A 24,870-nucleotide genomic window follows, 5' to 3' on the forward strand; every position below is an offset into this window, starting at 1 on the left:
TATCCAACGAATCGCCAATCTTACTTCTAATATGGCTAGATGGCACTTGTGCCTACATTTCGTCCATGCATCACTAATCGCTACCATGTCTGTGGCCGGAGCTCTTCGCAAAAGCAACTGTTGCACTTTTTCGGGTATTTGGTGCAATTTTCCTCATTTTTCGCCCAACTTTGCTCAATAACTCGGGCGGTATCCAACGGATCGCCAATCTTTAAACTATGGTCGATAGATGGCACCAATGGCTACATTTTTTTCTTGGACGGCCATGCCCTCAGATGTCTGTGTCAGAAGTTATTCGAGGAACCAAGTTCCTTACCCTGTTTGAGAAAATGTAAAATTTTTCTCATTTTTGCACCAAATTTTGCCTATAACTCGGTCGGTATCCAACGAATCGCCAATCTTTAAACTGTGGTCGATAGATGGCATCAATGGCTACATTTTCTTCTTGGACGGCCATACCGTCAGATGTCTGTGCCAGAAGTTATTCAGGGAACCAAGTTCCTTACCCTGTATGAGAAAATGTGAAATTTTCTTCATTTTTGCACCAAGTTTTGCCTATAACTCGGTCGGTATCTAACGGATCACCAATCTTTAACTTGTGGTCGATAGATGGCACCAATTGCTACATTTTCTTCTTCGACGGCCATGCCCTCAGGTGTCTGTGTTTCGAAAAATAATTAAAAAAACACGCAACCGATTGCGAACCACCCTGCACGAAAAAAATCTCTCAGGTGAGTGGCCGTGAGTGGGGGGGGGGGGGGGTTCTTATTTCAGACTTTAGCCCTAATCTTCTGGCTACTAATCTAAACTAGCCATAGACAATTGACATTTGACAGTACTTTTACTGGAAAGCTAGTGGATCAAAATATTGTGTCATTTGAAAAGTATAAAATGTCAGGAAAACAAATTTCACTCGATGTGAGAAATCTGGTTATAAGCGATCGCAAAAAAGGAATTACTTTCCGGAAAATTGCTGAAAAATATTCCATTTCTATTGGAGCTGTGCAGCATATCTGGAAAAACACGAAGCCTTAGGATTTGTGCGGAACTTATCTGGACAAGGACGTCATCGCGTAACGACCCATCGTGATTATGCGAGAATAATTCGGTTGGCCAAGCAGAACCCTATGTTTTCTTCAAGGGAAATTAAGGAATCGATGAAATTGGATGTCGATCGCCGTACCATACGCCGGCGACTTAACGAGAGTGGTTTAAAAAGTTGTTTGGTATCGAAGCGCCCTTTCATAAGTAAGCAAAACAAACGGAAGAGATTGGAATTTGCCAAAAAGTACGCCGGGATATCCCCAGACTTTTGGAAAAGCGTTTTGTGGACATATGAGAGCAAGTATGAGATGTTTGGACAAAAACGTCGGTCCAGGGTATGGCGCAGATCTGGTGACGCACTTAAAGAACCATACATTCAGAAGACGGTAAAGCATGGAGAGGGGTACATTATGGTTTGGGGAACGTTTGCGTGGTCTGGAGTTGGAAGTTTGGTACATATTAAGGGAATAATGACCGTAGATGTGTATATTAACTTGTTGAATGAAAATTTGGAGGTTTCACTGTTGAAAGCTGGCCTAGAATCGTATTACATTTTTTAACAAGACAACGACCCCAAACATACGGCCAAAAAAAAAAACAACAACTGCATTTTTCAAATCCAACCGAATTAAGATTCTCGAATGGCCACCCCAATCTCCCGAATTGAATCCAATAGAGAATTTGTGGTGTGCTTTGGACGATACAGTCGGCAAAACAACGGTCTCCAACAAAGACGACTAATTTAATGCTTTGAAAACAGCGTGGGATAAAATCGTTCCAGAATATTTACAGAATCTCGTTGAAAGTATGCCTCGTCGATTGGAAGCGGTGCTGAAGGCAAAGGGTGGTCATACCAAATATTAAGAATTCTAAAATATAAGGAGATTTTAGACATAAGAAAAACTTGTAAATAAGAAACCTGATGTATGATTTATTTTGTCCATTCCGATTGTCATCCTTTCCTGAAAAATTGTATATATTACGAAAGCCATGCACAATCCTAAGAACTCCACTTCTACAACATTATTGCCTGATAATAGGGCAAAAACTTTCCAAAAGATAATATTGTTGTAACTATTACATTGAAGGAAATATTTAGCTTGTTGACAGAAAAGTAACAGCGTATGAATTACTTTGTCCAGTACTGTATAAAGATAGATATATAGATATACATATATGGGGCCAACACCGGGACGTTGCATATGTGATAAACGGCGCCGGTCCACACGGCAGGACCGGGTTCAAATCCCATCCAGACCGTCCCCCCGTAGGATGGACTGATGTGGTAAAAATAAGTCTAGTAAGCCAGAAATAGCCGGCATGTCCTGTAAAGCTGCGAGACCACGACAGTTGAGGATTCCCCCAGAACTCAAAACATAAGGAATTCATGAGTGATTTTAAGGGATTTGCATTTTGAGGATTACCTTTTGAGACTTTTTTTTGAGGAATCGTATTGACAGTACCGATGCCTCAGCTGTTCTGTATGTAAACAAAACATTTTATTTGCGGTTTTTTTTAAATGAAAATACACTTTTCGTGTGCCATGGTTAATTTAAATTCCTACTGAAGAACTACAATTTACATTAATTATAATTTACCACCTTATTTGTTAGTTTATATTTTTTGTTTTTGCGACGGTAAATTGTTCTTTTATTGCACAGTGTGTGACAGAATTTATGTATACGTATTTATTTTTTTTCTCGATTAGAACGGCCTGACCGTATCAAGACATTTTTATACCACGGTCAAGATGGATAGGAAGTTTGAGGGAAAGTCTCAACTGTCGGGGCCCCGCTGCTTAAGGTCGTTAAAAGCTAAGAAGGAGAAGAAGAATATATGTATGTAGACACACATCCACCGCATGGGGCAAACGCATTATCACACACGCGAACGCTTCATGTGGCGTCCCGTGGTGTGGATGACGACGAAGCGTTTTTAAAAACTTAGAATATCCGTACACACGATATCTAATTTGGTTTGCCGAGTACAAATGATCCGGACATGAGCTGTCAATCTTTTGTACTGCAAAAAAAACCGTTCGACACGCGTCAGCCTCGTAAAGTGTGATGAAAGAAAATATGTATAAAAAGAGCGCACACACACGTTTTTGAGCGACAACAAATCGAGCGCATTTTACGATACCCACATATGACATGTAATCTCTTGGTCATAATCGTAAAAATAAAGCCCCCACGTGTAGTACGCAGTATGCGTGTTCCCCCGGGGGACGCATCAGTAGATGTGGTTTGCGCTAGTGCTAAATTAAATTAATCTCGTAGCAGCCCCTAGTCCTGTGGTATATGTACGCTATCAGCTCGTTAACGGGTTCGGCAGGCTGCTTTCACCCATGGGAAAGATGTGTGACACCGTCTTCGGCTCACGCTTATCAATGTTCGCAGTTTATTTTAAGATCATCACACACAAACCGGAATGAAGCGTAATAACGTAGCGCCACCACCCAAAAGATGACTGCGGTATGTAATTTTAATCACGCCGTGCGTATGACACCGTCCATTGTAACGTGTCTGTCTTTATCCAATTTGTACTACGATCACATTCGATTAATAGAAATAAATCTGACGCTCGGCTGGGGAAGGTCATAAACGCAATCCAAACTCGCGTCACTCATCTAGTTCCGTTTCACAATACAGAAAACTATGGAACTATGAGTCCTTTCGGTAAAGCTACCATCATCAAAACCGAACGATTTGATCACGGTGCACCGGGCGAAATATAAGGGAGTTGGTAAAAATTGGTGGAGAACATCGAACGGGTGCGCGAGGCATTAACGGAGGGGGGATTAACAATTTAAATTATTTCAGCTTATTGAATGTCATAACTGTCAACCCCTGATTCCGGACATCGGATGAGGCGAAGGGTGCCGGGCGCGGCGAGATGAAATTAAATCAAACAATTGGCAGGACTAATTTGCATCACAATAGCACAGTCAACCCGAGTAAGGGAAACAGGGTTGAATGGGAGAGGCGGGGGGTGGTAAGGGGGTAAAAAACCATATCAAATGAAATTCGGGAAACAAGATGTCCTGGCAAACCAAGGGGTTTCACGTTATGATCCCAGGTTAGTGCGTGGGGAACAGAAAGGAAGATCAAACACAGCCACTCTCACAGTCTTCAAGTGGAAAAATGTATCACCTAAAACAATTTTTTTAAAAAAATCATCTAAGCTGAGCGAAAGAATCCACTATACTTTTTGACGTGTGGAATGCGTGCCGCCTACCTTGCAAAGCGCAATCACGATCCGGGACGCTCTGGATCGCACGTTTCATGACCGCGGTCTCGCGTTCCCGCTCGGTCACCCGCGTGTTATTACTTATAATTTACGAATTTTCACAATTTATTGACACTATTATAAACATAATTTGCATAGATTTGCATGCTAATAGTTGCAGCGCCTTGAGTCCCGGGCACCCTCTGCACAAAAAAAGAGCAGTGCAAAACGAAAAAAAGACTGAAGCAAAATAAAAGCAGTCCGATCTAAGTGCAACGATTTGCCGACACACCGAAAATGGTCTATCACACAGTACGCAAACAAGGGGAATTCTGTTCCCTTTTTTTTTGGTCACCCTCCTTCTCAACCTCATCCCCTTTTCCGGTGCACAAATTATACAGAACCTGTCAACCTAGCGGAGGAAAAAAACACTCTCTCCCTACCAGAGACACGGACCCTCAACGGTTCCGGCGAGACGGCTAAACCCAAATCAGATCATTATATTATTGTACATTTTCATCAGCAGATCTTGCAGCATAATTTAACAGGTTGACAGTGCGCAATGTGGCACAATTGGTTTTTGACTTTTCCATTCGTTTCTTTTTTGCTTTAACAAAATTCTTTCCCTTGTTTGCTTCAATGTTCCAAACAGTGTTTATTAAAAAAATCTCTTGTTTCTTACACTTGGCACATACTGTGGTAATAGGGCTGGTAAAAAAATCACAGAATATAAAAAAACACCAGCGTGGCACATCAAAGCTACCGTTGAACGATGCAGATATAATAACGTTTCCGTGCTTTGCTAGAAAATGATAAAAAAGTGTTGTCGCTCCGATTAAAATTGAGCAGCATTGAATATTTGAGGCTATAGCACTAGATTTTACGCACCATGCTCAGCTGCTTACTAACGCTATCTTATCTAAACTTTAAGATGCATGTTATCTTACGTACTGATCCCCTATTTCTTGTTCAGCAATAGCCTTCTTTAAACCCTTTCGGACTCGTTTCTTTGCCTTACGCTTAAAACCCTTATCGCGGGCTAGCTGTGTGTCTTTGCGCTTTTCCTGCTTCTCTTTGCGTCTAAGTAAGTCTAGCACCGTTTTTAACTGCGCCTTCACATCCGTTAGTTCCCGCATTACCTCATCTGCACTCTGAGTCGGCGGTATATTAGTGCGCTGCTTTGTGAGTGGTCCGGGACTGATCGTACGTTGCTGTCGAACAGCAACAGGAACAATGCTATTTACCAGCGTGACCGGCGTCTCAGTGGTGGGTGTACTTTTAGTTGCGACGATGGAAGCGATCGCCTGTTGCTTCTCGATTATTGCTAACGCTTCATCCACAATCGCCTGATCCTGGCGCATGAACAGTGCAAGGCGGAAGATGCGTACGTCAAATATGTAATTACATGACTCACTCGTCAACAGCCAGGGAAACTTGGAGAGTGACTTTTCCAACACTTTTTGCTTGCCGGGATTTCCAACGGGTATCTGCACGGAACATTGTGACGATCCATGTTGCCGATTATTGGCAGTACCTTGAACGTTGTTCGGTATAGCATTCGTTCCATGGGCACCCTTTGCCGGTTGTTTTGGTTGCAATTTAGCGTGTACCACTATTTTACGATACTCCTTCGTCTTCACGTGTATGCGGCACTGATACTCGGAGAAAAATGGCTTCGGAAAGAACCGCTTCAGCCAAGCTGGGTACACATTGGCGACGCCACGTTCGTACTGCTCGAGCAGCAACACCTTCTTGCTGATGCTGATCAGCTCCGACTCCTCCCGAATGGCGGCAATATCACTAACCGCGAGACCGTTGATCAAGTTAAGGATAACGATCGGTGCAAAGAACATAAACAGTATGAACAGCAACATCTTGCCACCTTCAAAGTTAATGGCTGCCGCCTCAAACTCGCCAGTCGTCATCACCAGCGTCTTCACGGTGGCGTTCCAGAATGTGCGGAAATTATTGAAGTTGTCCTCCGCACAATCATTTTCTTCGCACACCTGATCTTGCTGATCCGGTGACTGGTTGTACGTGAGGTGGAACGCATAGATGAATGCACCGATCAGTGGCATAAAGAGTAGGAAGCTCTTGAGAAAATTTTTCGAAACCGTCTTAAACATGTACATCATCGTGGCGAGACTGTTCGACTGCAATGATCCCATCAGAAAGGTAAGCTGCATGGCTAGGCTGATGATTACGAAGGATGACAACAGTCCATGGCAACCGATCCCTAACGCGACGGCCATCGCTATCGCATTCACTATGTCGAGCACATTCTCAAATGAAAAGTACGACCGGCGCAGAAACAATAACTGTAGTAGCTCACGTATGACGACAAACACGACTCCAAAAATGCTTAAAATCAACAGCAAGGTGCTAGGACCTTCGGCTGAACAAGCGGTTAGTGAGTAATGACCAAAGAACACTATCGTTAGAGCCGTTAAGAGCAAATTCAGGTAGTTCCAATGGCATAACCGTGTCCACTTTACCATAATGAAGGTGTACAGGACGGGATGGATGAGCAAACGTTTCAGTTCCTTCGATTGGGCGATCTGTCTCAGTGTCGTCATTTCTGTGACGGTGCTGGTGAACTTATGGGGTTGCGTGTAACTTTTATCCATGTGTTGTATCATCTTCCAGCTGCGATGCATTCTTCGCGGCCTGCTGGATATAGCCGTACCGCCAGCATTAACGGTAGGGTTGGCGACATCTTGAAAGGCTTTATCTTGTAACGAGGAGTAGAACCCGTTCAGGTTGAAGCGTATCTCGTCGCGATCTGGTATCGAACGCTTCAAATCTATCTCGATACATTGATCGAGATACTTTCTCCAGAACCCGTACGTACCATAGTCGAGCGGTGTTAAATTGTCATTGTTGCACATCCCCAAATAGGTATGCCTTTGGCGTAATAGTGCCAGTGCTACCGATTCGAACCCATACTTGAGTGCTAGATGTAATGATGTATTACCCGAGTTGTCCTTCTTAGACATGTGAATCGTTTCCTGAGTGGCTAGGTACTCTGCGCAAGCAAGCAGCGCATTCCGCTCCTCAATACGGCGCTTGAAGTCATAGGCTTTGGAAAGCGTATTCACCAGTAACGGATCATCATTCAACACAATCAAATCGGATATCTTCGCCAAAAGTCGTTGCAACAGGGGCAGATCCGCCATCAGGCAGACCTTCTTCAGCAAACCTTTCAACTCCACACGATGCTCAAGCTCAGAACCTTTCTGTACCTCCGTGCTCTCGAACCTGCTGTATTCTCGATGTAGGTCGACACTGCTCGTACCAGGTGCATTAGGGTCCTTGGAATGAATAGTTGCAACCCGTGTAGGTTTGCGCTGGGTTACCTTGAAGATGTGTTTCTCGCCGCGATCTAAAACTAACCTCAAACACTCGGATAACTTCTGGTCGCAAGCCGTATGCAACAGCAGCCTTATCACTTTCTTTACGTTCGCTTCGTTTACTTCGAAATGTGCCAGATATTTGGCAAAATTGCTGCAGTCGTTATAGCGCAGAAAGATTTCCAGCAGCTCCACAGTGACACACACGTTGGGGTTGTTATTGTAGAATCCAACCACACGCTCGTTGCGCTCGTTAATACTGCATATGGCCAGTGCACGCTGAGCTTTGTCAACGCATTGTTCGACGAATGAGCGCGTTTCGTCATGTCCACAATGCTTGAGCAGCAGTTCGAATGGTAGCTTCATATGGATGCTGCAGATGTTAAAGTCAGCTCCTTTCTCTAGCAACTGTTTGATGAGCGTCCGAATCTCTGCCAACCAACCGGGAGGACATGCTTGCATCGATTTCCGCATGCACTGGTCATAGTTTTCGCACAGCAGTGTAAGGGCTGTTTGTTTGAAGCTGTTGCGCAGATTCACATCTGTATTATCGCGGGCTAGTAGCCAGTCGAGGAAGTCTCCGTTCAATTGCAGAACGGCATAATGTATTGGAGCACTAGGTTTCGTCGTATCTGACTTTGATTGTGGATTTTGTTTCGGTGCGGTACACTAAAATGGAAAAATCAAATGTTAGTGGATGGAGTCCAATCAAACTACACCTCACTGGTACCTCATTTTCCGCTCCGAACCGAATAATAAAGCGCTCCAAGTAGGCACGATATTGGGCAATATCTTCCAGCATTTGTACCAACAGCGGTTGGAGGTGTGCATAATAGAGGAAGCTTTTCGGATCTGGTATCGTATTTGGAGCATCCCAAAACTTCATAAGTTCTACCAAATCTTCAAGTCGCTTTAACTGATCATCTGCTAGAAGCCTATCAAACTCTGCCAAACTATCACTAGTCGGTGGAGTGATGTTAATAACGGCTTTGAACTGTTGCTCGATGGTCGTCTGCAATAAAAATTCCTCACCATTATTAAACATACACAACCAAGACGAGCGCTTGTATACGTTATTCCCACCCGATGAATCACTCTCAGGCGCTCTCACTACCGGCATCACTTCACACAGCTCACACTATAGGGCCACTAACTCACCTCAAGTGTTTTTCGTTCTTGTCGTAACAATGCCCTGCCTTTGGCTTGCTGTCTAACCTTCTCCTGTTCTACCTGTATGTGCGATCCGCCTGGACAGATGAATAATCAAACAGACAAAGAATTACAAACTTTTTTATTGTAAGAAACAGTAGTTTTGGACAAAGTTTGATTTACCTTTCCCCATTTTAAGTTTAACGTCGACCTCAATGTCATCCAAACCGGTCAACAGCAGCAATGGAACTATCAAAGAGTTGCATGTGACTGCGTACACTGTTGTTTCTAACGCTCTCCCAGTGTTTTCATCAATACACTGGCAAAGACCGGTTGATGCGAAGCGTAAGCTCCACCATGAGTGAGAACGGTCAGTAAAAACAAGAGCGCTGAGCGAAGAGTGCTGAGCGAAGAGCGCTTCATCATACGATCGTGTGGGGTTTTTTACAAGCAACATCGTTATGGTAAATCCACTGCTCCAAACAAACATATACTACACGCAGCTCCGGCATATTACGCACGCCGTCTTCGTTCAATACTTCATCTCTTGCGCATGGTCGTTCTCGCGCAATGTGAATGTTGTATGCGTGCACAGAACAGAAGCTGTGTGCCGAGCATTCTCTCGCTTTTTCTCTTCGCAGTAAGCGTGCTTGTACGTCTGCTTAAGCCGGTGAGATAGATATGAACCACGCGGTTCTTTTTCTGTGCTGCATACGTCACTGTTCGAAACGTCAACATTTTTTGTATTTATAACGCCATCATGTTTAGGGGCATAGGAGCATTATTTAAACAGTGTACACAAACCCATATTAACGAAGTTGGTAAACACATGTAAGAAGAGGGAAGGCCGTAAATTCATGACACGTAATGGAATAAAATAAATCCGTTAACAAGTTTGTCAAGAAGAAGATGAAAATATTGACGAAAAGCTTATCAGCAATGTGAATGATATTGGAATGGAATTGATTGAGTTTTTCAAGAAACTTGGATGAATAACGATGGAGCTGGATGGAAACATGTTTGTCTTTATAAGATTAATGTTAAATACATGTTAAACATTGCATTGTTGTATTAGTATTACTAATTATTTATTAAAAATCTATTATTGCGGGCTAGCTGTCTCTCTTTTCACGTTTCCCGATGCTCATTGCTTCTAAGTAAGTCTAGCACCGTTTTCTGCTGCATCTTCACAATCATTATTTGCATAATTTTTACCTTGGGTTGCAGGGCGCTGCTTGGTAGGTGTAATTTGAGTGCTGCTTTTCGATTATTGCTAATGCTTTGTCTACCATCGACTGGTCCAGACGCACAAATAGTGCAAAGCGGTAGAAGTGCACATCAATAAGATAATTACAAGACTTACTCGACAATAGCCAGGGAAACTTTGAAAATAGCCTTTTCTGCGCTTTTCGCTTTGTAGAGTTTTCCTTGGGAGTTGTCGAGTTGGGAGATTGTGATGGCTCAGGCTGCTGATTTTCGACAGCATCTTGACTACTATTCGATGGAGCTTTAGAACCCGAGGCACCCTTTGTCGGTTGCTTTGGGAGCCGCTTTGTAGAGTTTTCCTTGGGAGTTTTTGAGCTGGTAGATTCTGATGACTCATACTGCTGACTCTCGACATCACCTTGACCACTATTCGATGGAGCTTTAGACTCCGAGGCATCCTTTGTTGGTTGTTTTGGGTGTCGCTTTGTAGAGTTTTCTTCGGGAGTTTTCGAGCCGAAAGATTCTGATGACTCATGCTGCTGACTCTCGACATCACCTTGACCACTATTCGGTGGATCTTTAGATCCCGAGGCACCCTTTGTCGGTTGCTTTGGGAGCCGCTTTGTAGAGTTTTCTTCGGGAGTTTTCGAGCCGAAAGATTCTGATGACTCATGCTGCTGACTCTCGACATCACCTTGACCACTATTCGATGGAGCTTTAGACTCCGAGGCATCCTTTGTTGGTTGTTTTGGGTGTCGCTTTGTAGAGTTTTCTTCGGGAGTTTTCGAGCCGAAAGATTTTGATGACTCATGCTGCTGACTCTCGACATCACCTTGACCACTATTCGGTGGATCTTTAGATCCCGAGGCACCCTTTGTCGGTTGCTTTGGGAGCCGCTTTGTAGAGTTTTCTTCGGGAGTTTTCGAGCCGAAAGATTCTGATGACTCATGCTGCTGACTCTCGACATCACCTTGACCACTATTCGATGGAGCTTTAGACTCCGAGGCATCCTTTGTTGGTTGTTTTGAGTGTCGCTTTGTAGAGTTTTCTTCGGGAGTTTTCGAGCCGAAAGATTCTGATGACTCATGCTGCTGACTCTCGACATCACCTTGACCACTATTCGATGGAGCTTTAGACTCCGAGGCATCCTTTGTTGGTTGTTTTGAGTGTCGCTTTGTAGAGTTTTCTTCGGGAGTTTTCGAGCCGAAAGATTCTGATGACTCATGCTGTTGACTCTCGACATCACCTTGACCACTATTCGATGGAGCTTTAGACTCCGAGGCATCCTTTGTTGGTTGTTTTGGGTGTCGCTTTGTAGAGTTTTCTTCGGGAGTTTTCGAGCCGAAAGATTCTGATGACTCATGCTGCTGACTCTCGACATCACCTTGACCACTATTCGGTGGATCTTTAGATCCCGAGGCACCCTTTGTCGGTTGCTTTGGGAGCCGCTTTGTAGAGTTTTCTTCGGGAGTTTTCGAGCCGAAAGATTCTGATGACTCATGCTGCTGACTCTCGACATCACCTTGACCACTATTCGATGGAGCTTTAGACTCCGAGGCATCCTTTGTTGGTTGTTTTGGGTGTCGCTTTGTAGAGTTTTCTTCGGGAGTTTTCGAGCCGAAAGATTCTGATGACTCATGCTGCTGACTCTCGACATCACCTTGACCACTATTCGATGGAGCTTTAGACTCCGAGGCATCCTTTGTTGGTTGTTTTGGGTGTCGCTTTGTAGAGTTTTCTTCGGGAGTTTTCGAGCCGAAAGATTCTGATGACTCATGCTGCTGACTCTCGACATCACCTTGACCACTATTCGATGGAGCTTTAGACTCCGAGGCATCCTTTGTTGGTTGTTTTGGGTGTCGCTTTGTAGAGTTTTCTTCGGGAGTTTTCGAGCCGAAAGATTCTGATGACTCATGCTGCTGACTCTCGACATCACCTTGACCACTATTCGGTGGGTCTTTAGAACCCGAGGCACCCTTTGTCGGTTGCTTTGGGAGCCGCTTTGTAGAGTTTTCTTCGGAAGTTTTCGAGTCGGGAGATTCTGATGACTTATGCTGTTGACTCTTGACAGCACTTTGAGCATTATTCGGTGGAGCTTTAGACCCAGGGGCATCCTTTTTCGGTTGGTTTGGGTTCCCTTTAGTGTGTACCACTATTTTGCAGTACTCTTTCGTCTTCACGTGTATGCGGCTCTGATACTCGGAGAAAAATGGCTTCGGAAAGAACCGCTTCAGCCAAGCTGGGTACACATTGGCGACGCCTCGTTCGTACTGCTCGAGCAGCAACACCTTCTTACTGATGCTGATCAGCTCCGACTCCTCCCGAATGGCGGCAATATCACTAACCGCGAGACCGTTGATCAAGTTAAGGATAACGATCGGTGCGTAAAACATAAACAGTATAAACAGCAACATCTTGCCACCTTCAAAATTAATGGATGCCGCATCAAACTCGCCGGTCGTCATCACCAGCGTCTTCACGGTGGCGTTCCAGAATGTGCGGAAATTATTGAAGCTGTCCTGCGCGCAATCATCTTTAACGCACACCTGATCTGGTGACTGGTTGTAAGTGAGATGGAACGCATAGATGAATGTACCGATCAGTGGCATAAAGAGTAGGAAGCTCTTGAGAAAATTTTTCGAAACCGTTCCAAACATGTGTATAATCGTGGCGAGACTGTTCGACTGCAGTGATCCCAACAAATAAAGTAACTCTATGATGAAATGAATGATTACGAAGGATGACAACAGTCCATGGCAACCGATTACTAATGCCACTGCCATCGCTATGGCTCTTATTATGTCGAGCACATTCTCGAATGAAATGTACGACCGGCGCAGAAACAAAAACTGTAATAGCTCACGTATGACGACAAACACGACTCCGAAGATGCTTAAAATCAACAGCAAGGTGCTAGGACCTTCGGCTGAACAAGCGGTTAGTGAGTAATAGCCAAAGAACACTATCGTTAGAGCCGTTAAGAGCAAATTCAGGTAGTTCCAATGGCATAACCGTGTCCACTTTACCATAATGAAGGTGTACAGGACGGGATGAAGCAGCAAACGCTTCAGTTCGTTCGATTGGGCGATCTGTCGCAGGGCCGTCATTTCTGTGACGGTACTGGTGAACGTTTGGGGTTGGGTAAACGTTTCATTTACAGGCTGTATAAACTTCCAGCTGCGATGTTGTCCTCGTGGACTTCGGGATGAAATTGTACCGTCCGAGTTGTATTTCAATGGTGGGGAGAAACCGTTCAGGTTGAACCATATCTCTTCGATACGTTGAGAACCTTTCGTTTCAGCCACGATACTTTGGTCGAGATACTTTCTCCAGAATTCGTACTTAGCGCAGTCGAGTGGTGTTTGGTTGTTTTTGTTGCACGTTCCCAGATAGGTGTAACGTTTTGTCAACAGTACTTGGGCTATCGAATCGAATCCATAGTTGAATGCGAGATGTAATGGTGTATTGCCATAGTTATCCTGTTTGGTCTTGTATATCAATTTATGGTTCAACAAGTACTCTGCGCAAGCCAGCAGCGCATTCCGCTCCTCAATACGGTGGTTGCAATTGTATGCTTTAGTAAGCGTTAACCCCAGTAGCGGATCATCATTCAACACAATCAAATCGGATATCTTCGCCAAAAGTCGACGCAACAGGGGCAGATCCGCCATCAGGCAGACCTTCTTCAGCAAACCTTTCAACTCCACACGATGCTCAAGCTCAGAACCTTTCTGTACCTGCTCTGCTGCAACCCGTGTAGGTTTGCGCTGGGTTACCTTGAAGATGTGTTTCTCGCCGCGATCTAAAACTAACCTCAAACACTCGGATAACTTCTGGTCGCAAGCCGTATGCAACAGCAGCCTTATCACTTTCTTTACGTTCGCTTCGTTTACTTCGAAATGTGCCAGATATTTGGCAAAATTGCTGCAGTCGTTATAGCGCAGAAAGATTTCCAGCAGCTCCACAGTGACACACACGTTGGGGTTGTTATTGTAGAATCCAACCACACGCTCGTTGCGCTCGTTAATCCTGCATATGGCCAGTGCACGCCGCGTTACCTGCAAGCACTGTTTGACGAATGAGCGCGTTTCGTCGTGTACACAATGTTGGAGCAGCAGTTCGAATGGTAGCTTCATATAGATGCTGCAGATGTTAAAGTCCGCTCCTTTCTCTAGCAACTGTTTGATGAGCGTTCGAATCTCTCCGAGCGTTTTTTGTTTTTCGTCCGGGGGACATGCTTGTATCGATTTGCGCATGCACTGGTCATATTTTTGGCACAGCATCGTAAGGGCTGTTTGTTTGCAATTGTTGGTCAGATTCACATCTGTATTATCGCGGGCTAGTAGCCAGTCGAGAAAGTCTCCGTTCAATTGAAGAACGGCATAATGTATTGGAGCACTGGGTATGAACGTATCTGACTTTGATTGTGTTTTTTTATTCGCTGTAGTATCACTCTGTTTGGAATCATTCCCCAAATGTATCTCATGTTGATTGTTGCGCATATTCACTACTCTATTGAGGTTGGTTTGCAGGCAGTCGCTAAAGCATCTGACAAGTTGACAAAGAGCATAATATATGCGAGTAATAAGTTTCTTCTTGACTGATTGTGGATTTTGTTTCGGTGCGGTATACTAAAATGAAAAAATCAAACGTTAGTGGATGAAGTCCAATCAAAGTACTCCTCACTGGTACCTCATTTTCCGCTCCGAACCGAATAATAAAGCGCTCCAAGTAGGCACGATATTGGGCAATATCTTCCAGCATTTGTACCAACAGCGGTTGAAGGCGTGCATTGTGAAGGAAGCTTTTCGGTTCCAGTATCCGGTTTGGAGTGTTCTTAAGCTCCAATTCCGTCATCAAACGTTCCAGCTGTTTCAACTGATCATCTGCTAGAAGCCTATCAAACTCTGCCAAACTATCACTAGTCGGTGGAGTGATGCTAATAACGGCCTTGAACTGGTGCTCGATGGTCGTCTGCAATAAAAATTCCTCACCATTATTAAACATACACAACCAAGACGAGCGCTTGTATACGTTATTCCCACCCGATGAATCACTCTCAGGCACTCTCACTACCGGCATCACTTCACACAGCTCACACTATAACGCTACTAACTCACCCGAATTTTTTTTCGTTCGTGTGGTAACAATTTCCTTTCCTTTTCCTCTGATGTTACGGATTGGTCTTGAGGCTTAACCTCTTCCAGGTCTACGCGTATGTAAGATCCACCTGGGACGGATATGTGATCAAACAGACAAAGATTAACAAACTTTGTTTTATTTTTAGAGACAATAGTTTTGGGTATATCTCCATTTACCTCCCTGCATTTTTATTTATAAGGTACGGCGCCGTCGACGCCACTTAGAACCGAACCGGACAACAATATTCATGAAACTGCCGAAAAAATGCCTGTGACTGCTTATATATAACCGAAGATAGTAACAACGATTCTAACACTCTATCAGTTTTTTGTATCAATATGAGTGAGAACGATGAGCGCGTTGAGCGAAGAGCGCTTCAAATGTACGATCGAATCGGGATTAGAAACCTCAACCAAACCGAACCGACTAACACGAATGGTACCAAACGACGAACGTGATAACGAAATCATTGCTATTACAGGGTTTCTATACAGTTTTGGCTAGCCACGGGTAGGCATAAAAACATGCCGCTTACTGAAAATCAAGTGCGCAGAACAGGAAAAAGTGTGCGGCTAGCCAAAACTGAATAGAAAAATCCCTGTATCACAAATTTTAAATATTCTCAAAACAAGTGGACAAAAGCTGAAAAAACATAACTAAAAAAAGGTAGAAAACAAAAACGCTAACAGGAGGTAATTGAACATATAGAACAAAACCGTAGGATTTTGGAAGAAATTGTTAAAGATTTTTGAGAACGAAGGGCAGGATCGTAGCTTGGTAGCTTAAACGTTTCACCTACAGCCTAGGGACGCATCTCTTTGCCCAGTATTTAAAACTGGTTAGGTAACAACATGACTAAGGATGGTGGTACTAGTGACTAACAACGACAAACATACGTACTTATTTGCATAGCAAAACCTGTTTCGCTGGTTTTTGAACATCGATGGTGCGTACAATGATCATAATTTACTCACCATTCCTCAATATTCAAGTCCAAAAACGAGGCAATACCCTTCCTACTCTTTCTCGAAATTTATCACTTCACTCATTTACTCTTACTCTGTGGGCACATCTCGCTCAATAACTAATGTGAGATTCGGTATCGTTATCATTACGTCCTGTATATTTATTCTTATCGTTCGTTTGCGTCAATTCGGCAACTTTCTGAAGCAAAGGAATTCTACTGATAGCTGATGTGTAATTAAAAACATTTTCTCCAGTTTTTTAGAAAGGCAAGAGCGTCAAAAACTGCATAGTTCCAGTAGAACACAAGCAGTGAATCACATTTCTTTGCATTCGGCCAACGTACAAGTACAATCATCATTAGTAAAATGAAATTTATCGCAGAAATTTTGTCGTTACCCCTTTTTCTAACACAATAAAATAAATACATTATTCTGACACGCGCACGGACACCAAACACGCAGTCGTCTTCTCATCCTCATGTTGAGCTATTTTCGCGCGGTAGATGGCACTGCTGCCAGTTTAATTTTTTACGATTTTTTTTCGTTTACTTTGCTTTTGTTCCGGTTTTTATTATTGTCTATCTGGTTTTATCTTCTTCATTTTTTTCATTATTATTTCTTTAGCCAGTATCTTTGTAGCATTTGTGTTTTCCTTCTCTTTTTTTTCGTTACTCTGTCACTGGTTGCATTTTTATTGCTACTATTATCACTACTACTGTGTTATCTTCTGTAGGGACGTTCCCCGTATACCTGCTGCTACTAAATCCTTCTTCAAGAACCATTTTTCTCATATTATTTTTTTCATTTTATTACTTAACCCGCACTATTATGCTTTTGCGTCTCATGCATCTAACCAGTTGCGTTTGTTTGCGTTCACTTTTTCGTTACCTTTTGTGCCATATTTTATACGATTTTTTTTGGTTTTTTTTCTGCGTTTCTTTTGCGTTGCGTGTATTTATTTTTCATCGTTTTTCCCGTTTGCTTAGAGCCATTTTGTTCACATTAACATTTTGGCACTGTTTGAAAGTCGTAAAGTTTTACTCATTCAACATTTTTACCATTGTTTACTTTTCGGCCGTTCTTTTCCTTTCTTTATCGTTTGGTTTTTCTCTCGTTCATTTTCCTTTTCCTCGTCCCTACAATAATCTTCTGCCTGGTCAGTGAAAGGATCATGGTTTTCTTACGGATAATGAATTCAGGATACAAAAAAAAGTGAAACAACCATCTCAACGACGTTCCATTTATGTGTCAATTCGCTTTGTTCGGGAGTGCCCATAAAAAAACTGCATCCGGGTGCCTTCCGCACAAGAAAGGACGTGGTGCGCTTAGACGTGCGAGCAGCAAAATAACACGCGGCGAATAATAGCTTCCCTTTACAGTTTGATTGAGAAGGTCTACGGTTAACCCTTCCGTACACCAGCCCGGGGCCGGAAGGGTTTGACCGGTCTATGGTCCCTGCGGTGGTCGAACGATTGCTGGATCATTTATCGGTCGTAAAAGCGGTAATGACGGTTTCACCGCGTTTTGTTGAAGATTTCGGTGGCACACTGTCGATATAAAAATGAAACAAAAACGACCAATCGACCACACCTTCAGGCTGGAAGGCAGAAAAGATGGCGCGCCATCGGGGAAGGTAGAAAGATGATAAAAAAATGCTATAAAAATCTTTCCCATAGCGATAGATGGCGTTACACTGTTTGGTAGTACCTTCCTGCAGAAAGCGGAACCGATAGAAATGGACATCACCGTAAACGAGTCATAATCCATAAACGCATCCATTTGCCGGCGAGTGCATTTGGATAATTTCCCCAATGAACGCGTTCCACTCAGTGTGGAACTAAAACAACCTTCATTAATTTCGAAATATTTCGCCCAGTACGATTGATGGAGTTAAGTTTACTACTCTGAAAATAATTTCATAAAAAAAATGTATTCCTTTACCACACCGGTTCTGGCGCGAAATAAAAACCAGGTCACAGATGGTGGCGATAGTTTTATCCTTCATTGGACACAGTGGACTAAAATACCGTCACAAAAATACCTACGGATATTACCGTCCGTCATGAAACTGTCTGTTTAATCCAACACTAGAACTTTTATTGGTTACGTTCAAACGCAACCGGCAAAAAAAGGCATTTTAGTTTGTAGAAAGAGTCCCAGTGTGGCACTGGCAGCTATTAAACCATGGTTTAAACGTTGAAGGACTAGTTTTATTATTCTCAAACGTAACTACATGCACCAGAAACAAAGCAAGACTCGGTAGCATTATAATCTTCATATCCTTTTTTTTAATACCCCTTGAAGGGTAACGCGCACGCTGCGTAGTCGTAAAAGAACCCGCCAATATTGGACGGCGACAAGTGGTTCCGCAATCCCTCTGTCCGTGCGGTCCGCCGCGTCGTCTTTATGCAAATAATTTAATATTCGGAAAGATGAGTCCATACACCGCCCGTTGCTGGGAGGACTTCTTGAATGCGTTAACTAGCTTGTGGTGCTGGCCTGGGTGTGGTCCGAATATATTAGCATCCAGCAGCAACGGTGCAGTGTTGCCGATCGAGGAAAACTCTTACCGGCAACCTTAACGGGCTTAAAAATGAGTAAAATTTTACGATCAACCTACCTCGCGATGCCTCCAATAAGGACGGCTCCTTGGCCGGTCTTTACCTGTCCAGGCTGTACAGTATCCTGCAGATGAAAGCGACTTCAACAACCGAGCAAACCCACATAAACAATAACAAAAGGCTAGATGTAAACCAAAACACCATCAGCTTCTGTTTCTTGTAGCAACAACAACAAAAAGTCCACAAAACACATAACTTGAAAACCGTCCGCTCTGGGAGCAGGTGGAAGAAGGTAGAGGGGGAGAAGAAAATAAAGGATTAACCCCCCTGTTTGTTACACTTCAACGTTACTAGACGAGAGGCAGTAAATCTGAGATGCAGGTCAGGGGTAAATAAACCGCGGCCCGTATTCTTTCCGCCCGCGGCCAGCCATCTTTAACCGGGGTTGTGCCGAAATTAAGTGCCGACTCCGGAGGGTCTGACCGAATGGAGGGAGTGCTCTTTTTTCTTTTTCCTGTTGATGAAAAATGATTTCATTACCAAGGTGATTGGCTATCCGGAATGCCTTTTTCCGGCCTTCGGGAAAGATTTTTGCGTGAACCGCCTGAAGGAGCCGACGTTTTGGTTTATCGCTACGGTTGATGCTCCCCGGAGAGGTAGTTTGAGATTTTATTACCTACCGCTTCATGTTTTGAAAAGAACAAAATCTTGCGAGCAAGTCGAGATTTACACCAAAGAAAAAAATATATATCCATTCGCCCAGTCTTCATACCTAAATGCTCAAAATGACCAGTCTGAGCATTCACGCCAATAAAAGTGCGATTTGAATTAATGGAACACTGATTGAAAGGGGTCGGCAGCGAAGAGAGCGGTGCGAATTGGAATCGTCACTCCGAGAGGGTGGTTTGGGGTGGGGAAAATTGTTGGAGAAGTATTTGGGATCGAACGTCATCACACAATGACAACTACGGTACTTGAGTTTGAAGATGTAGGAAATATCCCTAGGCACCTTCATAAATTCACGTCGCTTTATCCTGACATTTATAGCATTTTTGTTTTACTGGTGACATAGAACTCAATTTGAAAAAAAAGAGAAAACAAAACTGAAACTGATTTAGAATATCCCGCACGATGACGTTAAGCTCTCCACTCGTGACACGTGTTTGTTTTAGTGGAACCGCATGCTGTTCTAATTGTTGCGCTGCTGTTACGAAACAGCACGCGCCTTCTAGTGTCATCAATGCAAAAGTAAAAGCAAGCTTGTTGGATATTGAGCGAACAACCGGTCTAATAATTGACTCTATTTATGCTTGTTCGCCTCATTGATGCGGGAGGATATTGATAAGATAGCGCAATGATGCAAGGGAGTGAATTTATTGATTGAAAGCAACACAAGTGTGACGTGTGCGAAGGTGAACTATTTCTGTCTGTGCTTTTGTGGAACATTTTATCAGACGAGTGACGTACGGTTAGTTCCTTTTAGGAAAAGTTTTGTGTATCACGCAGAAACATGAGCATTGTGTAAGTCAGTTTCACCAAACTGGCGAATGCTTCGCTTGACATCTCGAACATTCCACCACAACTAATCTCCAACGACTTCTGCGTCTTGCTCATCATAATCAGCAAGGATAAGCGCACCTGTCTGTAGCGACTATCATTGGGAATGGTGTACTGTAATTCCGTTGTCCAGGGAAGGCTATACAGATGCATACCAATCTGAGCGTTCTGTAATGGAGTACAGGTTATTAGAGAAATCCCAATGAGCTCGTACACTCGTCAACTCGTACCATATCGTTGAGTCGATCGACAAGTTGACAGCACCAATAACACTCAAGTAGTAACGCAAACAGAAAACCGCTAAGGATAACATCGTACGTGGATGTTCCGTTAGCCGTTATTATGAACGTACCAACTGCGAGGAACAGTGCCGCAGAGTAGAACATCACCAAGAATGTGGCCTACAGGAATGGTTTCAGCTGATCCAGTTGCGAAATGAATGCTTCGTGGCGCTTGACAGCTTGCACGATGTTGCGCTCCAGACAAGCCCAGAACTCACTGTCATCCTTGCTTCCAGCGAATAATTGACGGTATTCTTCCGCAATGTCTACTAGCTCGTCGTACAGTCCCATCATGATGGAGTTCATGCCAGTTAGAGACACGTTGTATGCTGCAGCCCAGCGTGACGCAAAATCGAAAGAAATCACATGTAACACTATCTCCATAGGCCATCCAAGTTCCGCAATATTCGACGGTAACTCGTACAACTCTTGACGATATGTACTGGAGAAGCAAAATACCAATCGATCCGCCAATCCGATGAGCTGGAACATAATGGCGATGTTAACGATTTTCCGATAGGATACTCGGTGCGTTCCTGAGTTAGGCTTCGTAACTCTCAGTCGTCTCTGTCGTCGAAGATATTCCTTGAATTCTTCGACGTTCGGCATATGCCACCGCACTACAAGCATTCGAACGAGCATCATGGTCAACGCACTGAGAGTGTTGCCGTAATGGAGCGTCTTTTCGGAGGAACCTGATGAATCAATCAATCCCAGATAAAAGCGATCCACCCACAACGCATACTGCAGCAGCTGAATAACGCGTGTCAACACGAACAACACACGCATCCAGCTACGCTTACGAAATCTCTCCACCAGATGGAACCCAGGCAGGGCCAGGAGTATCTCGAACGGGTGAAAAAAGCTTCGCTCAATGTATAGCCGCTGAAGTAAGCGCCTAAAACGCGACAACCAACCTGTGATCTGCATCGTAAGCTTGCAACAAAACTACTGAGCGTCGTGATCGTTTGGTCGCAAAACTGTAGCAACGATATTCTCGGCGACGGATAATTGGCACTCAGCAATATAAAAGTTTGACAAACTTCTCAGTGTTTCGAGAGAAGAAACTGATTTGTTGTGCTTTGGAGTGACGACAATGTACTTCGAACTTAGGGAAGAAGGAATCAATTCCCTTAAATATTAACCACTTCGCAGGAAGACAAACGTTTCCTTGGTAAAAGTTTGCTTTTATTCTTCTTCGGAGACAATTACCGGTAAATAAAATATTAATTGGTTTGATCAAACATCTGGCAAGTTCAAAAACATTTCCTTCATGACATATGAACGTAGATATGAGTACGAATAGTAAAAGTGTATCAATATATTTGAGTATTTATAAACGTGTTTTGGCGTAAGAACATAACGCCTGTAGCAGAACTATTTATTTCAAAAAACACACAACGATGCAAGGGAGTGAGTTTATTGATTGAAAGCAACACAAGTGTGACGTGTGCGAAGGTAAACTATTTCTGTCTGTGCTTTTGTGGAACATTTTATCAGACGAGTGACGTACGGTTAGTTCCTTTTAGGAAAAGTTTTGTGTATCACGCAGAAACATTAGCATTGTGTAAGCCAGCTTCACCAAACTGGCAAATGCTTCTCTTGACATCTCGAACATTCCGCCACAATTAATCTCCAGCGACTTCTGCGTCTTGCTCATCATAATCAGCAAGGATAAGCGCACCTGTCTGTAGCGACTACCATTGGGAATGGTGTACTGTAATTCCGTTGTCCAGGGAAGGCTATATAGATGCATACCTATCTGAGCGTTCTGTAATGGAGTACAGGTTATTAGAGAAATCCCAATGAGCTCGTACACTCGTCCACTCATACCATATCGTTGAGTCGATCGACAAGTTGACAACACCAATAACACTCAAGTAGCAACGCAAACAGAAATCCGCTAAAGATAACTTTGAAGACCGTCATTCCGTTGGTTATTAGCAACAAGGTACCGACCGCGAGGAACAGTGCCGCAGAGTAGAACATCACCAAGAATGTGGCCTGCAGGAATGGTTTCAGCTGATCCAGTTGCGAAATGAATGCTTCGTGGCGCTTAACAGCTTGCACGATGTTGCGCTCCAGACTAGACCAGAACTCAGAACTATCATCCTTGCTTCTAGCGAAAAGTTCTTGGTATTCCTCCGCAATGTCTACTAGCTCGTCGTACAGTCCCATCATAATAGAGTTCATGCCAGTTATTGATACGCTGTACGTGGCAATCCATCTTGACTCAAAGTCGAACGAAACTACATGTAACACTATCTCCATAGGCCATCCAAGTTCCAAAAGATTCGACGGTAACTCGTACAACTCTTGACGATATGTACTGGAGAAGCAAAATACCAATCGATCCGCCAATCCGACGAGCTGGAACATAATGGCGATGTTAACGATTTTCCGATAGGATATTCGGTGCGTTCCTGAGTTAGGCTTCGTAACTCTCAGTCGTCTCTGTCGTCGAAGATATCTCTTGAATTCTTCGACGTTCGGCATATACCAGTGCACTACAAACATTCGAACGAGCATCATGGTCAACGCACTGAGAGTGTTGCCGTAATGGAGCGTCTTTTCGGAGGAACCTGATGAATCAATCAATTCCAGATAAAAGCGATCCACCCACAACGCATACTGCAGCAGCTGAATAACGCGTGTCAACACGAACAACACGCGCATCCAGCTACGCTTACGAAATCTCTCCACCAGATGGAACCCGGGCAGGGCCAGGAGTATCTCGAACGGGTGAAAAAAGTCTCGCTCAATGTATAGCCGCTGAAGTAAGCGCCTAAAACGCGTCAACAAACCTGTGATCTGCATCGTAAGCTTGCAACAAAACTACTGAGCGACGTGGTCGTTTGGTCGCAAAACTGTACCAGGGATATTCTCGATAACGGATAATTAGCACTTTACAGTGCGAAACTTTGCGAAAAATTCTAAGTAATTAGAAAAAGTTGACACAAAAAAGTTTATCCCGCTTCGGGAAGTTCAAGAGCTGAGGGAAGAACAAGTCAATTCTTTTAAAATATTAACTACTCCAAAGACTTCGTTGCAGTTCATGGATTTAATACTAGAGTAATAACATAGTTGTTAGTTTGATCAAATATTTAGTACTAAAAGTATCCTTCATTCCTAAAACAAAGGTGATAATATTTAGAAAACGTGTTACAATAGTACTAGTAACTAGTAGTACAAACCATACAAAAATTGCATACTTTTAGGCGACGAAAAGACGTTTTTCGAGCCAATCGCTCAATACCATGCTTTATAGCAAATTGTGTCTGTTCTTCGCACGCTATTCTAGCGTTAGTTAGTGTTTGTTAGTGCTACACGTATACGAAAAAAACATAAAATTACCAAGGCGCCCCAGACGTTTATAGTAGCCGATTCACTACTGAACCTGGTGCACATTTAATTCAACTACTGGACGAAATCAAAGCAATAAATCGAATTTTTCGTACCCGACGGAGGTTGCAGATGATGGGCAATAAAATCAATACATAAATACATGCACTACACGCGCACACCAGTAACGAAACAGCAACGATCATAAAATCTGCAAACAAGCAGCGAACCTTTTTTTCCCGCTCGCTGGCGTAGTAGTAATAGTAAGTGTAGAAAGGGTTTGATGGTTGGTGTATGATTTGGATCTTTACAGTTTTGAAGTTGAAGGGACGGTGATACGGGTTTCTTATCTCTTCCCCTTCCACATTGTCCATTCCTTCCCTTTTCACCTCTTTCTTCTGTACATTCACACGGAACAGAAGAGGCACATTGTGTTCGATACCGGGACCATTACACATATTCTGCTCCATTGTTTCGCATCCGAATTTGTTTTCCTGTCAGCGTATTGCAGGTTCGCGCATACGAATCAATTTCCCCGCCAGCCAATGCGGGGTTTATAGTTTTCCTCATTTTCCTTCCACACCCCCAAAAAAGGCGACTGCGTGTACTGCTGTGTGTTTGTCGTCGTCGATGGTTGCTGATTTTAAGTGCGCGTACGTGATTTTGAATGCTGCATGTAGCCGCTAGTTTTTCCCCTCCTCTGTTTCCTCCTTCCTCGCTGCCTCCCACGCCTGCTTTCCTTCCCTACCTTACCCAACCCGTGATCCAATGCTGTGCATTGGCAAGCATAAAAATCACTATAAACTGATTGGCAGCATAAAACTGGCGCCGTTAAATTTACGTTAAGTCCTCGCTGGTTTTTCGGTACAACCAGAATCTCCCACTTCATGAGTGTATTTCTTTCTGGTGTTGTTCTCTGTTTTGTTTTGCAGAAAATTCAATCAATGCTAGGATAGAGCAGGGGTGAGAAGAATGCGCTCGAGAGGTAGAAACAATTTCCCAGGATTTACGCTACGTAACGGGGTAACGTACGTATAATCGGTTA

At 43.6% G+C, this 24,870-nt stretch overlaps 4 protein-coding genes across 20 annotated transcripts; all 4 read right to left on the reverse strand.

Moving 5' to 3' along the window:
• Window positions 1-2,781: 2,781 nt before the first annotated feature.
• LOC125771644 (uncharacterized) lies at window positions 2,782-9,710 on the reverse strand. Its single transcript, XM_049442470.1, has 4 exons — window positions 8,955-9,710; window positions 8,781-8,869; window positions 8,353-8,634; window positions 2,782-8,291 (listed from the first exon to the last, which is right to left on the reverse strand). Exons 1-4 carry the CDS (start codon window positions 9,259-9,261, stop codon window positions 5,211-5,213), a joined length of 3,759 nt encoding a protein of 1,252 aa, XP_049298427.1. The 5' UTR covers window positions 9,262-9,710; the 3' UTR covers window positions 2,782-5,210.
• Window positions 9,711-9,834: 124 nt separating this feature from the next.
• LOC125771575 (uncharacterized) lies at window positions 9,835-19,990 on the reverse strand. Of its 17 annotated transcripts, none has more exons than XM_049442446.1 (5): window positions 15,296-19,990; window positions 15,098-15,207; window positions 14,670-14,951; window positions 11,500-14,608; window positions 9,835-10,533 (listed from the first exon to the last, which is right to left on the reverse strand). In XM_049442446.1, the coding sequence occupies exons 1-5, from the start codon at window positions 15,303-15,305 to the stop codon at window positions 9,983-9,985; spliced, it is 4,062 nt and encodes a 1,353-aa protein (XP_049298403.1). In that variant the 5' UTR covers window positions 15,306-19,990; the 3' UTR covers window positions 9,835-9,982. The 17 variants fall into 17 exon arrangements, with proteins under 17 accessions (XP_049298403.1, XP_049298412.1, XP_049298395.1 ...); XM_049442455.1 differs by having other exon boundaries at window positions 9,835-10,257; window positions 11,224-14,608; window positions 15,296-19,989; XM_049442438.1 differs by having other exon boundaries at window positions 9,835-10,257; window positions 11,086-14,608; window positions 15,296-19,989.
• A 379-nt stretch (window positions 19,991-20,369) lies between these two features.
• On the reverse strand, window positions 20,370-21,413 carry LOC125771654 (uncharacterized). The gene has a single exon (XM_049442481.1). The coding sequence runs from the start codon at window positions 21,411-21,413 to the stop codon at window positions 20,604-20,606; it is 810 nt and encodes a 269-aa protein (XP_049298438.1). The 3' UTR covers window positions 20,370-20,603.
• Window positions 21,414-22,008: 595 nt separating this feature from the next.
• Window positions 22,009-23,650, reverse strand: LOC125771661 (uncharacterized). The gene is made up of 2 exons (XM_049442494.1): window positions 22,317-23,650; window positions 22,009-22,254 (listed from the first exon to the last, which is right to left on the reverse strand). The coding sequence occupies exons 1-2, from the start codon at window positions 23,298-23,300 to the stop codon at window positions 22,009-22,011; spliced, it is 1,230 nt and encodes a 409-aa protein (XP_049298451.1). The 5' UTR covers window positions 23,301-23,650.
• Window positions 23,651-24,870: the final 1,220 nt, after the last annotated feature.

The sequence above is a fragment of the Anopheles funestus genome, chromosome X, assembly GCF_943734845.2.
Source record: "Anopheles funestus chromosome X, idAnoFuneDA-416_04, whole genome shotgun sequence".
Taxonomy (NCBI): Eukaryota; Metazoa; Arthropoda; class Insecta; order Diptera; family Culicidae; genus Anopheles; species Anopheles funestus.